This window comes from Pavona decussata, unplaced genomic scaffold (genome assembly GCF_977016875.1).
Source record: "Pavona decussata unplaced genomic scaffold, jaPavDecu1.1 SCAFFOLD_25, whole genome shotgun sequence".
NCBI classification, from domain to species: Eukaryota; Metazoa; Cnidaria; class Anthozoa; order Scleractinia; family Agariciidae; genus Pavona; species Pavona decussata.
The window spans coordinates 937260-949841 of record NW_028145448.1 but is presented as its reverse complement, the minus strand read 5'-3'; the positions used below and the strand labels follow the sequence as shown (position 1 = coordinate 949841).

Here is a 12582-nt window from a genome sequence, read left to right as displayed (position 1 = left end):
ATCTAGTAGCCCCGGACTATCGGGGACACGAATTTGCATGATGTAGCTGCACATGGCGTGCTTCTATGAACTTTGAATAAAAAACACGTGATTTTTTTTAATCCGCGCATCAGAATAATCGGCTTATTCAACCTGTACAGAATAATTTAACAATCATTTTTATAGTACAAGAATGGTTATTTTTCGTTACATAATCGGGCAAAGATATAATTTCTTTTAGCTTTCAAGGAAGTTTCCGTAGCCGTCTAAATTTCAATTACTATGTGTCATCTGCATTCACGAGTTGGCTCACAGGAGCCTTTGATTTTTCTAATGTATTATGTGGAGAAGTGGGGATTAATAAAGATTCTAAAGATGTTGATTATGGGTGCATCCAAGATATTTTCTTGCCGTCTACTCTGCTGGAACAGTGTTGTTTGTGGCTGGATGGACCAGTGCAAAGATAATCTAGCTAACAGCTAGCTAATCTCTCGACAATTCCACTTCCATTGATACAGAGATAATCTGTGATGTTATGTTTTAGTTTCTAGATATCGGCGTCGTTACCGGCATTGAAGCAAACCACAAGCCTCTGCCTGAAGCTCGTAAAGGAATGGAAGTTTGTATAAAGATCGAATCTCCTCCCGGCGAAGCGCCGAAAATGTACGGCCGGCATTTTGATCACACGGACCTTGTGGTCAGCAAGGTAAAATTACGATGCTGAGTTATAGGGGTGGGAGGACCTTAATTCCTCGTGTGTGTGAATATTCTGAATACGTTTCGCTGCCGGATCTCTTGTAGTAGAAATGCACGTGCCAGACGCCACCTAATAGCTGATTGCAGGGCTGACACTTCGACAAAGGGCAATTTATTTAGGCCAATTTTACAGCTACATTCGGACCTCTATTAAGCGGCCACCCTCTATTTAGCGGCCACTTTCCAAAGTCCCGAATTATTATTTTGTCAGTAAAGTGCTGTATTCGATACCTCTATTCAACGGCCAACCTCTATTAAGGGACTGGTCATAAAGTACAGGGGGGGGTGGGCTGGAAAAAAAAGGGGGGGTGGGTCACTGTTTTCATGCATGTAAAAAGGGGTGGGCTAGCAAAAACCATGCATCATTAAAGGGGTGGGGCACATAATATTTTTGCACATGTTTTGCATCAAATGGTGCCTTTTGCCAGTAAAACTGTGAAATGTATTAACAGTAAAAGCACAAATTATAATTGTGTAGTTTCAGAAAATATCCATCCCCCATCACAGAGGGAATTTATAAAAGGACGCCCTACCGCCAGGAACTTCCAAGTTTCTTTCATACAATCTCTGTAATTTTGTTCTTTCTCTTACCACCATCCCCTCCAGAATCTTGAATTCCCTCCATGGGTGGGGTAAGGATATTTTCTGGAGACTCCGACTGACTGTTACTCAAACTGAGGTGCGTTGTACATTATATCATTGCCAATGCCTTATGTTATCACCTTATAAAATACCATAGTGACTAATAAGTGCATGTGTGCTCCTTCCTCTATCATACTTGTCCTCTAATTTGTCTAGTTTTATGTATAGTCTTACCTTTATTTACTAGGGGTGGGTCATTTCATTTTTTACCTGAAAAATATGGGTGGGCCATGCATTATTCTGCAAAAATATGAGGGTGGGTCACACAAAACTAGCCTTCGTAAAAATGAATTTTTCCAGCCCACCCCCCCCCCCCCCGGTACTTTATGACCAGTCCCTAAGCGGCCAGTTTTCAAAGTCCCCAGGGTGGCCGCTTAATAGAGGTCCGACTGTAGTACCACGAGTCTTCTTCAGGGCCAGAGTTGTATTTGCGGTGTTGTTTGTTTGTGTGTGTGTTTTTTTCCTTATCCTCGATTTCTTGCTCTCTCTATCTTGTAATTCCAGGACCCCACCCAGTCGAAGGGATAATGCCACAGCCTCACAAATTAAACTATTTCAAAATTTGTCCACCGTGTAGGGGAGGGGAAGGGGGGGGGGGGGATCAAACGTGATCAAAAGCAGAGAAGGCACTCTTCGTTTACTAGGGAAAAAAAACGTTGCTTTAAACAATAACGATGTTTCCTGGAACGCAAAGAGTCTTGTTTTCACGTTTCCAGCACATTTAGCTGTTAATTACTTGAGTATTTTGCCTTGTGTTGAAGTTTAATTTTTTCCTTTTGTACTCTACAGATCAGCCGAGAGTCAATTGATGCTGTAAAGGATTATTTCAGAGATGATTTACAGAAAGCGGACTGGCAGCTAATGATTGAATTGAAGAAGTTATTTGAAATAATATAAATGAATGCAGACTGAGCGTTGGAATTTAAGCTTCACTCCGACTGATAACACTATGACATTGTAAATTCTCCCAGGGGTTAGGGAACAGAGAGTCATTGCGGATGTCCCCCCCCCCCCCCCCCGCCACTTCCAAACCCGCGGTCAACTCAGTTTTGTTTTCATTAGAGATGATGAAAGCTGCGTTGTACTCTCCGTTGCCTGATATAATTTAAATTACTCTGTAGTGCGAATCAGCCGGGGAGGCTCCATCGGATGTCTCCTTGCAAATCCTCAATGACTCACTTTTATTTTAACGTCCGGTGTTCTAATAATGGCCTTGTGCCTGAGGTAATTTAAATTTCCCTTTCATGTAGGGACGAGGGAGGCTGTGCCCGGATTATGCCCTCATCCAAACAAGCAATCTATCCAGTTTTGTTTTCTGTACTTTCCTATTCCAGACGGGCAATCGGCAAAGCGGCTGAACAACTTGTCATACCGTGGTATCCTGCCATTGAACGAAAAACTGAACACTTCCCTACTTGCTTACCCTTCATAATAAAAAAATTTACTTAGGGTGGAGTTTCGTTGTTTTTTCTTTCCATGGAGGTTCCTGACTTGTGGTCTTCATCCTTCACAACACAACATTTGAAGTTACAGCTTCTCACAAAGTTGTGACCTTCAATATGGCTGTGTTTTCTTTCCTTGTTTCACAAACATTACTGATCAGCGGTTGTACCAAAAGAGGTAACCCGAAGCTGCGTGACAGCCTCGTTCCCAGGCCAAATCGCGCTTATTGAGCGAGAGCTGCCTGCCTGAGGCTTGGGCGGGTCTTCCCATCAGCGCTCAGCGGGTGACGTGACGTTCGACCGCGCGTCAAGGAAGAATGGGAACGAGGCTAGGCTGGGTTGGAAGCTACAATCTTGAAATGCGACTGAGCATGTTATGTTACAAAGTTAAATTAAACATTGATGCGAAAATAAATGACGTTGAAGTATACCTTGTTAGCTGTTTTAATGGTAGCAAAGCAACTTTGAACTCCCAAAAGGCAACGTATTTTAATAGAATTTAACTTGCAGATTTTGAACAACGCATTTTAAAATTTAAGCGCCAGAAGCCATAATCAGGGATGGAGACCCCTAACAGACCTCAATATGGAGGTTGCGAAAACTGTGTCGTTTGCAGCATCCTAACTTTCCAGAACTGTTTATACTTTCTCCAACAACAAATAACTGAATTTTAGACATTTTCGGCTACTGTTTGAGTCATACTGGCAAAAGTGACAGGAAGCAGTTGAGAAAAAATTCACTAAAGTTACCTGTCTGAGTATATGTCCTTAGAAGTGTAAGCTTTTTTCATTCATTCAACTATAGCAACGCACGCAGCGCCACCGTTTTGGCGCCTTTTTGACTTTACCGCGAGAGTCATGTGATCAGTATCCTTTTAATCCAACTTTTAGCGTCTTCTTTTAATTGTTACCTTTTCGTTGTGAGAGTCTGGTACTTAAATGTGAGCACCGATGAGATCTCTTCCCTGGCAAAATTTTAAAAATTGGGCGCCATTTTGAATGGATGAAAAAATTTTCAATTCTTCACGCGTGCGCGTCGCGCGCGTACGGCGCAAGGTTTTCTAAAAATAGATTTTTGGTACAACTCATGGGGACAAGCCTACAAGTCAAAATGGCATCTCGTTACGGTCTCCAACCCTGATTATGGTTCCTGCGTATATTGAAAAGTTTCAGTAGATTTGAAGTGCTAAGAATTGAATTGCTTCTGAATCTTTCGCCTTTATAAATGTTTGTATCCAGAAATGTCGTTTCTGCTTCTGAAATTTCAGTTTAATTTCCTGTGGGGTGGGTGTTTGTTTGCTTGCTCAATGAACTGCATCATCTCCTCTCTGTTTAAAGTCCAAAGGGAAAATATGTTAGTTTCAACCTTAGCCATGAAGATATTGCCCAAAAAATAGGAAAAAAGTAGCCAAGTGTGTGATTTTTAGTATCCTCCCCTGCATTAGTTGGGAATTTTTCACCATATCATCGTCCGTTCCGGGTGCCAGGCATTTGATGGCCTCGTGAATTTCATCTCACAACAACGCCTAACGTTTCAATGGCGTTTTTTATTCTAGAGGACACATTATCCATCTGGACGAACTTGGGCAAACATTTGTTGTTCGTGTGGTATTAGATATGCGTCTATAGTATAAAGACAGGCACAAGACGCATTTATGGAAGTTCGGCCAAAACAATGAGGTATTAAAAGTGGAAAATCTAGTAATATACATAAAATAAAATGTAGCAAATAACTGGAAATGTTATCTGAATGGACGATGATCAAGGAAATGGAAGAAAACCGTCACATAATGGACGAAACGAACGTAAAAATTGGGTAGAAAGATGAAAGAGGTTTTCATCAGATATTTTCAACTGGATAAAACTATTATTGATTATCTGTTTTTTTGTTGTTGTTTTTTTTTTTCAAGATTGATTTGCGTGAACATTTTCCCTGCAGATACAGTGGAACCCGGCTGTACAATTTCGACAACTAGTTCTAGTTTTCATAGACTTACACTGAAAATCTTAATTGCCTGGCGCCGGATAGTGACTTACAAAGTGGATCAGAACATTATCCACCAATTAAACAATTAGCCTCAGATCCGTTCGGGCAAAAAAGAGCTAGCACACGACTACTGTGCTTTTGGGTCTACCATCTTGGATGAAAATGCACAGGATACAAAACAACATCAAACGAAAAACGTAACTTGAATATTTTAATTTCATTCATTCTTTCTTTTACAAGCTCCTGTGATTGAACACGCTAACATGCTTTAAGACTGTTCGATTAAAACTGCGGCGGGAATTTCCATGAAAATTTGTGAAGAAATTATCACATCATAAAACCCGAAAACCTATCTTCGCTATATGATCGCTTGTGGCTGGATAGACACCCTGGGGTGTTCGGCATTTTTGTCTTCTCCAGCATCAAAAATGCTGCGGGCAGATCTCCGGAGACTTTGGATACCCTTGATAACGGACCTAAGAAAACGAAAAGAATGACTGGATAAGACAATGAGTGTGTTAATTTTTAGTTTGACTTTAACACGTCATTAAAGGCAATGAAGAAACTCAAATGTTATTCACCTTTAATGGTGAGACTCTTGACACTTTTATTTCTGTTACAAAAAGTTGTGTATTTAAGGACAAGTTCTACGACGATTTAGAGCTTAGGACCACTCAAGTTAAGGTCCGGGTTAAGGCTAATAAGAATGACATTACTATGTATACGTAAATTATCCCTTTCCCGCCCAAGAGTGCCATATGGCACAAGACGCAATAATATTTATGAGCTCAGTATCTGGTCAATTTGTGTGAAATTTGCACAACTAAAAGATCTTTGAAAGATCGATAAATTGAAGGCATAAAATCATGCCCCCCTCCTATATGAAACTTGATTTACCACCCCTCAAACTTTTGGATTTTTTCCAGCTGATATCTTACAACAGGCAATGCACTGAGAGCTGTACATTAAGCTATAGTTTAGGGGGATACCCAGTATGTACAACGAATAGGAAAATTTTCAATATTTTTCTTCTTTTGTTTTGGATTTTTCTCGCTCTAATATGTGACCTCCTCCATCTCTGTTGGTGTAATTTATAGCACACCCCAGAAAATACCCTTTAAATGGTATATCACATGTGGTCTCCCAGTTCATAGTTAGCGACTTAGAAAAATTTGACATTTCCCTCGGGCGGGAAAGGGTTATCATTGATCATACGGGTGAGTGAAGTCCTGAGAAGGACTGCTTGAGGTGACGTTGACTGACTTTTCGACAAACCGAGCGGAAGTCATCTTCAGAGCATCAGTAGATGGTATAATTTTCTCTGGTAGTTGACCTGGTTGTTGACAGCTTTTAAAAACTATTTACAGTTTACCTTCGGACTTAGTTGTTGTTTTCGATTCCTCTTCCACCGTTTCGGGTGGGATTTCGTCTTGGTTCACAATCTGCGCAAACAATATATAACAAAGAGGAACAAGTTATGAAAAAACCAACTAAAATAAGAAGAAAGTCGCCTAAGTAGTTTTCGATTTACACAATACAGCCTGTACCTCACCGTTTGCAGCAGACATTCTTGCACAGCGATATGGTGCGAACTTCTCTGACCTCTTGCCTGATTGTTTAAAAACTGGATACTGAGAAAAGTATCGATGCACGCACTTTCAAGGTTAAAACGCTTGTGGCAACATTAATCCTGTGTTCGAGTTTTGTGTTTTTTGTCTTGTGATTTGTGACGATATGGGACTTTTTTTTATCGTACCTTGTGATATCTGAAAGGTAAGGATTTTAGTGTTATATTACAAGGGTTGCCTGCCTATACCGGTTGGTGAGTGATGCAACGGTTTAAAAGCTGAATACCCGCACCGTTTAAAGCAGGCCAGAAAATTCGCCACTCGCACTTTCGAAGGTAAACGATTATGGAAGTTTTTAAAATTGCATGTTCAGTTAGTAAGTTGCATGATCGAAGTTTGTGAATGTGTTGTTTATCATACGATGGCATTGGACTCTGTGATCGTGCCTGTGATCACGGACAAATCATGAGCTGTGATCATGTTTTGATCTGTTTTGACAGTCAGTCACCTTTGTGACCGCGCTGCGTCTTGTGCCCGTCTTTATACTATAGACGCATATTTAATACCACACGAACAACAAATGTTTGCCCAAGTTCGTCCAGATGGATAATGTGTCCTCTAGAATAAAAACGCCATTGAAACGTTAGGCGTTGTTGTGAGATGAAATTCACGCGTCGGCATCTAGAAATCCGCTTCAATCTTCCCAGTGTTTTATTGGATTTTCGATCTTTTACTGGAAACCTGTTTCTGAGTATGCTTTTGCTCATCCTATGATATTATTTTATCATATTTGGTTAAAAACAGTATGGATCGCGTCTCCAACGGAACATGAAAAGAAGAGGTGGGAAACGTAAAAGGCGCCGGGCGGAAGAAATCGCCTGCGTTGACTAAAATAACGAGAGAAATCAATCAAAAACAGTGGAGAACAAATCACCATTATATATATTTGGAAAATTACATTTACTCAACCTGGCGAAAGGTTCGTGCGGTGGGAATCTTAGTTTACACTTGGAACGAAGTGACTATTCGTTGGAACGAAGTGGCTATTTGGTGGAACGAAGTGGTCATGGAACGAAGTAACCGGATTCCTTGTAAACGTTTCGAACTACGCGTCATGGCTGCTTGGTTTGGAGCTCAGACGAAGACAAGCTTCGGTACACAGTCGATTATCTCCTCGACTAGGAAAACCTCCAGGAGAACCTTGTTTTCTACGGGTCGAGCAAGCGTTCTTGCAACGACATGGGTTTGGTTCCTAAATTTAGATAACGGAGAAGTTGTAGAAACGAAATTATAAAAGCAAAATATATGATTGAAAGCAGAAATAAAGCTTACCGGTAGTTTCGCTACAAAGTCGTTTCGCTACACTGCAGCTCAGTCGATTCGCTACGTTTTAAAATTGACATATTCTCCAATATTTGAACTCAATTTGCTTCTCGTGCAAACACTGCGAACCCGGGGGGGGGGGGGGTACTCCCCTATATAAGGTATATAGGTATGTGCCGCCCCAAAGGGTATGGTTTTTGAGCCGTTTTGGTCTGAAATAGGGTATAGATTTTGACAATTACGGTCTGAAATCGGGTCGAATTTTTGGGGCAGGGAACATTTACGAAAGCTTATAAACATATTTTTCTTCTCAGTACGTAACTGGAACGACTAACTGATGGCGAGAAAAAGAAATAGATAAACTATGTCATTCCAGCTTACTTTTACTCCTTGCGTCAACTTCCGTTCGGCACTGATGCATAATCAGGTCTGAAAACGAGTATGAATTTTAGAGGTCAGGTCTTAAAACGGGTGTGGAAAATGGCAAGTTTAGGTCTGAAATAGGGTCGGGATTTGAAGACCCGGGCGGCACACCCCCACCAAGAATTCCGGCGAGTACCCCCCCCCCCCCCCCCGGGAATGCGAAACGTAGAAACGGACTGCGTGGGGCTACTACTTTATACATGTATGGAAAATGGAAGAGAAAGTCCAGTTCGGTTTCGACAAAATTACATAATTTTTAAATACTTTGAATGTGAAAATAACCTTAATAAACAGTTTTGTTACCATGGCAACATACTGGGTTCCAGTCCTCCCTGATACCGGGAACCCATTAATGAGCTCCTGCTGATACTTACGGCTTTGCTGGCCACCGTTGGCGTTCTGTTTTAATATTTGCCAATGGTGCCTCATCTGCATGATCCAGCAAGCGTATAAATATGTTAGGTCGTGTTCGTGGCCTTGTTAATTGTTTTTCAAGCTGAAAATCACTAAAATATTGAAATCAGGTTGGAGGAGACTGGAAAAGAGTGAGTTGCCATGGGAATAGCCTGCAATGCAGGCGTATTTTTGGAGCGGGAGCGCTGAATAATCCTTCGTTGCTGTCATCTTGGGCGAGGAAGCGCGAGAGGGCTGGAGCGAGTCAACAGTGACCCTAAGGGAGAGGACGACTAGCTGAGAAATTTCCTGCCCCCCCCCCTCCCCCTCAGCCTCCTTCAAATACGCGAACTAACTTTATTATTCAGCGCTCGCCCATAAAAAACGCCTGCACTGCAGGCTATCATGGGAACCGAATTTTTTATGGCTGTAGGTGTATGGTCCTTAGAACTATTAGCCTACCAGGTTTCAATGGTCTCTGCTGTAAATTGACTGAGATAGCTCTATTTATATCGGCTTGATGTTATATTGAGTTGATAGTATGACGTCATCAGTCCTCTCATTTACATATTTTACACATTTTTCAAAGTTAAATATCTCCGCAACCAACGTCGCATTCCAGTCGCTCGAATACTGTGGGATTTTGATTTTCTTCGAGGACTAGCTCCGGGCCGTTTGGATGGATTTTCGATTGGAAGGTCAAAACATGATCACAGCTCACAGAGTCCAATGCCATCGTATGATTTCAATTCAATTCAATTTATTGCTTCCATCACTAATACATTGTTGTTCATGATAATTATACGATACTAAATAAAAATAGTGATGAGGGAGTCTATAGAAAAGCAAAAAAAATGCTTGAAGTTATAGATCCCTTTTTGATAAACAACACATACACAAAATTCGATCACGCAACTTACTAACTGAACATGCAATTTTAAAAACTTCCATAATCGTTTACCTTCGAAAGTTCGAGTGGCGAATTTTCTGCTCTGCTTTAAACGGTGCCGGTATTCAGCTTTCAAACTCCGTTGCATCACTCACAAACTGGTCTAGGCAGGCAACCCTTGTAATATAACACTAAAATCCTTACCTTTCAGATATCACAAAGTACGATAAAAAAAGTCCCATATCGTCACAAATCACAAGACAACACAAAACTGGAACAAAGGATTAATGTTGCCACAAGCGTTTTAACCTTGAAAGTGCGTGCATCGATACTTTTCTCAGTATCCAGTTTTCAAACAATCAGGCAAGAAGTCAGCTGAGAAATTCAGTCGCACCATATCGTTGTGCAAGAATGTCTGCTGCAAAAGGCGAGGTACAGGCTGTAAATCGAAAACTACTTAGGCGACTTTCTTCTTGTTTTAGTTGGTTTTTTTAATAACTTGTTCTTCTTTGTTATATATTGTTTGCGCAGATTGTGAACCAAGACGAAATCCCACCCGAAACGGTGGAAGAGGAATCGAAAACAACAACTAAGTCTGAAGGTAAACTGTGAATAGTTTTTAAAAGCTGTCAACAACCAGGTCAACAACCAGAGAAAATTATACCATCTACTGATGCTCTGAAGATGACTTCCGCTCGGGTTGTCGAAATGTCAGTCAATGTCACCTCAAGCAGTCCTTCTCAGGACTTCACCCACCCGTATGATCAATGATAATTTACGCATACATAGTCTTATTAGCCTTAACTTGAGTGGTCCTAAGCTCTCAATCGTTGTAGAACTTGTCCTTACATATGCACCTTTTTGTAACAGAAATAAAAGTGTCAAGAGTCTCACCATTAAGGGTGAAAAACACTTGAGTTTCTTCATTGCCTTTAATGACGTGTTAAAGTCGAACTAAAAATTAACACACTCATTGTCTTATTCAGTCATTCTTCTCGTTTTCTTATGTCCGTTATCAAGGGTATCCAAAGTCTCCGGAGATCTGCCTGCAGCATTTTTGATGCTGGAAAAGATAAAAATGCCGAACACCCCCGGGTGTCTGTCCAGCTTCATGACCCCATGGAGTCCTGATAACGAGGATAGGTCGTTATTTTTAGTATAGTTTGAATGGCATAACATTATCGTTACTCCTTAAAAGAATTGATCATTTCTTCACAAATTTTCATGGAAATTAAAGCACGTTAGCGTGTTCAATCACAGTACAGGAGCTTGTAAAAGAAAGAATGAATGAAATTAAAATATTCAAGTTACGTTTTTCGTTTGATGTTGTTTGGTATCCTGTGCATTTGCATCCAAGATGGTAGACCCAAAAGCATAGCAGTCGTGTGCTAGCTCTTTATGCCCAAACGGATCTGAGGCTAATTGTTTAATTAGTGGATAATGTTCTGATCCACTTTGTAAGTCACTATCCGCCGGGCAATTAAGATGTGGGAATTTCAGTCAGCCTATGAAAACAAGAACTAGTTCTTGAAATTGTACAGCCGGGTTCCACTGTATCTGCAGGGAAAATGTTCACGCAAATCAATCTTGAAAAAAACACCCCAGATAATCAATAATAGTTTTATCCAGTTGAAAATATCTGATGAAAACCTCTTTTATCTTTCTACCCAATTTTACGTTCGTTTCGTCCATTATGTGACGGTTTTCTTCCATCTCCTTGATCATGACCGTCCATTCAGATGACACTTCCAGTTATTTTCTGCATTTTATTTTATGTATATTACTAGATTTTCCACTTTTAAACCTCATTGTTTTGGCCGAACTTCCATAATGCGTCTTGTGCCTGTCTTTATACTATAGACGCATATTTAATACCACACGAACAACAAATGTTTGCCCAAGCTCGTCCAGACGGATAACGTGTCCTCTAGACTAAAAAACGCCATTGTAACGTTAGGCACTGTTGTGAAATGAAATTCACGAGGCCATCAAATGCCTGGCCGTGACCCGGAACGGACGATGATATGGTGAAAAATTCCCAGTTAATGCACAGGAGGATACTAAAACTCACACACTTGGCTATTTTTTTCCTATTTTTTGAGCAATATCTTCATGGCTAAGGTTGAAACTGAGATTTTAAATTAAAGCGCATTAAAACCGCACATTTGGAAACGATATAAAGACGACATATTTTCCCTATGGACTTCAAACAGAGAGGAGATAATACAGTTCATTGAGCAAGCAAACAAACACCCACCCCACAGTTAATTTATAACTGAAATTTCAGAAGCAGAAACGACATTTCTGGATACAAACATTTATAAAGGCGAAAGATTCAGAAGCAATTCAATTCTTAGCACTTCAAACCTACTGAAACTTTTCAATATACGCAGGAACCAAAATCAGGGTTGGAGACCGTAACGACATGCCATTTTGACTTGTGGGCTTGTCTCCATGTGTTGTACCAAAAATCTATTTTTAGAAAAACTTGCGCCGTACGCGCGCGACGCGCACGCGTGAAGAATTGAGAAAATTTTCATCCATTGAAAATGGCGCCCAATTTTTAAAATTTTGCCAGGGAAGAGATCTCATCGGTGCTCACATTTAAGTACCAGACTCTCACAACGAAAAGGTAACAATTAAAAGAAGACGCTAAAAGTTGGATTAAAAGGATACTGATCACATGACTATAGCGGTAAAGTCAAAAGGGCGCCAAAACGGTGGCGCTGCGTGCGTTGCAAGGCTTGCTACAATTGAATGAATGAAAAAAGCTTACACTTCTAAGGACATGTACTCAGACACGTATAACTTTAGTGAATTTTTTCTCAGCTGCTTTCTGTCACTTTTGCCAGTATGATCACAGGTATCCCAAGCTGTATGAGCGTTAAAATAAAGACCTTTGTTTAACTTTTGTAACTTGTGTGTTACGCAATGGCGTAAATTATAAGGGTTTGTATGGGAATTTACAAACGTGTTTTGGAATCGAAAAAAAAAGGGCATGAATTGAAAAAAAAATGGCTTATCTAGTCTCCTCGATATCTTGCCAGTGTTCGTATGCCGTATTTTGGCCATTTCAGCGCGATTTAGTGGGTTTTAACCTAAAACCCACTAAAGCGCGCTGAAATGGCCAAAATACGGCATACGAACATCTTAAACCCACTTAATCGCGCTGAAATGGTCA

General features: G+C 40.6%; 1 protein-coding gene and 2 long non-coding RNA genes across 3 annotated transcripts in view; 2 read left to right on the top strand and 1 right to left on the bottom strand.

Annotated features, from left to right (window-relative positions):
* Positions 1-3249, top strand: part of LOC146485674 (eukaryotic translation initiation factor 5B-like) — a 28960-nt gene extending 25711 nt beyond the window's left edge. The window contains exons 24-25 of the mRNA XM_085103018.1: positions 524-685; positions 2167-3249. Of these exons, the coding sequence (XP_084959144.1) occupies positions 524-685; positions 2167-2274 (270 nt within the window). The 3' untranslated portion in view covers positions 2275-3249. The remainder of the gene's footprint in view (positions 1-523; positions 686-2166) is intronic.
* A 1753-nt stretch (positions 3250-5002) lies between these two features.
* On the bottom strand, positions 5003-6749 carry LOC146485673 (uncharacterized). The gene is made up of 3 exons (XR_014863336.1): positions 6353-6749; positions 6178-6247; positions 5003-5281 (listed from the first exon to the last, which is right to left on the bottom strand). It is a non-coding gene; the product is annotated as an uncharacterized LOC146485673 (long non-coding RNA).
* A 2518-nt stretch (positions 6750-9267) lies between these two features.
* Positions 9268-10716, top strand: LOC146485672 (uncharacterized). Its single transcript, XR_014863335.1, has 3 exons — positions 9268-9833; positions 9933-10004; positions 10411-10716. It is a non-coding gene; the product is annotated as an uncharacterized LOC146485672 (long non-coding RNA).
* The last annotated feature ends 1866 nt before the right edge of the window (positions 10717-12582 follow it).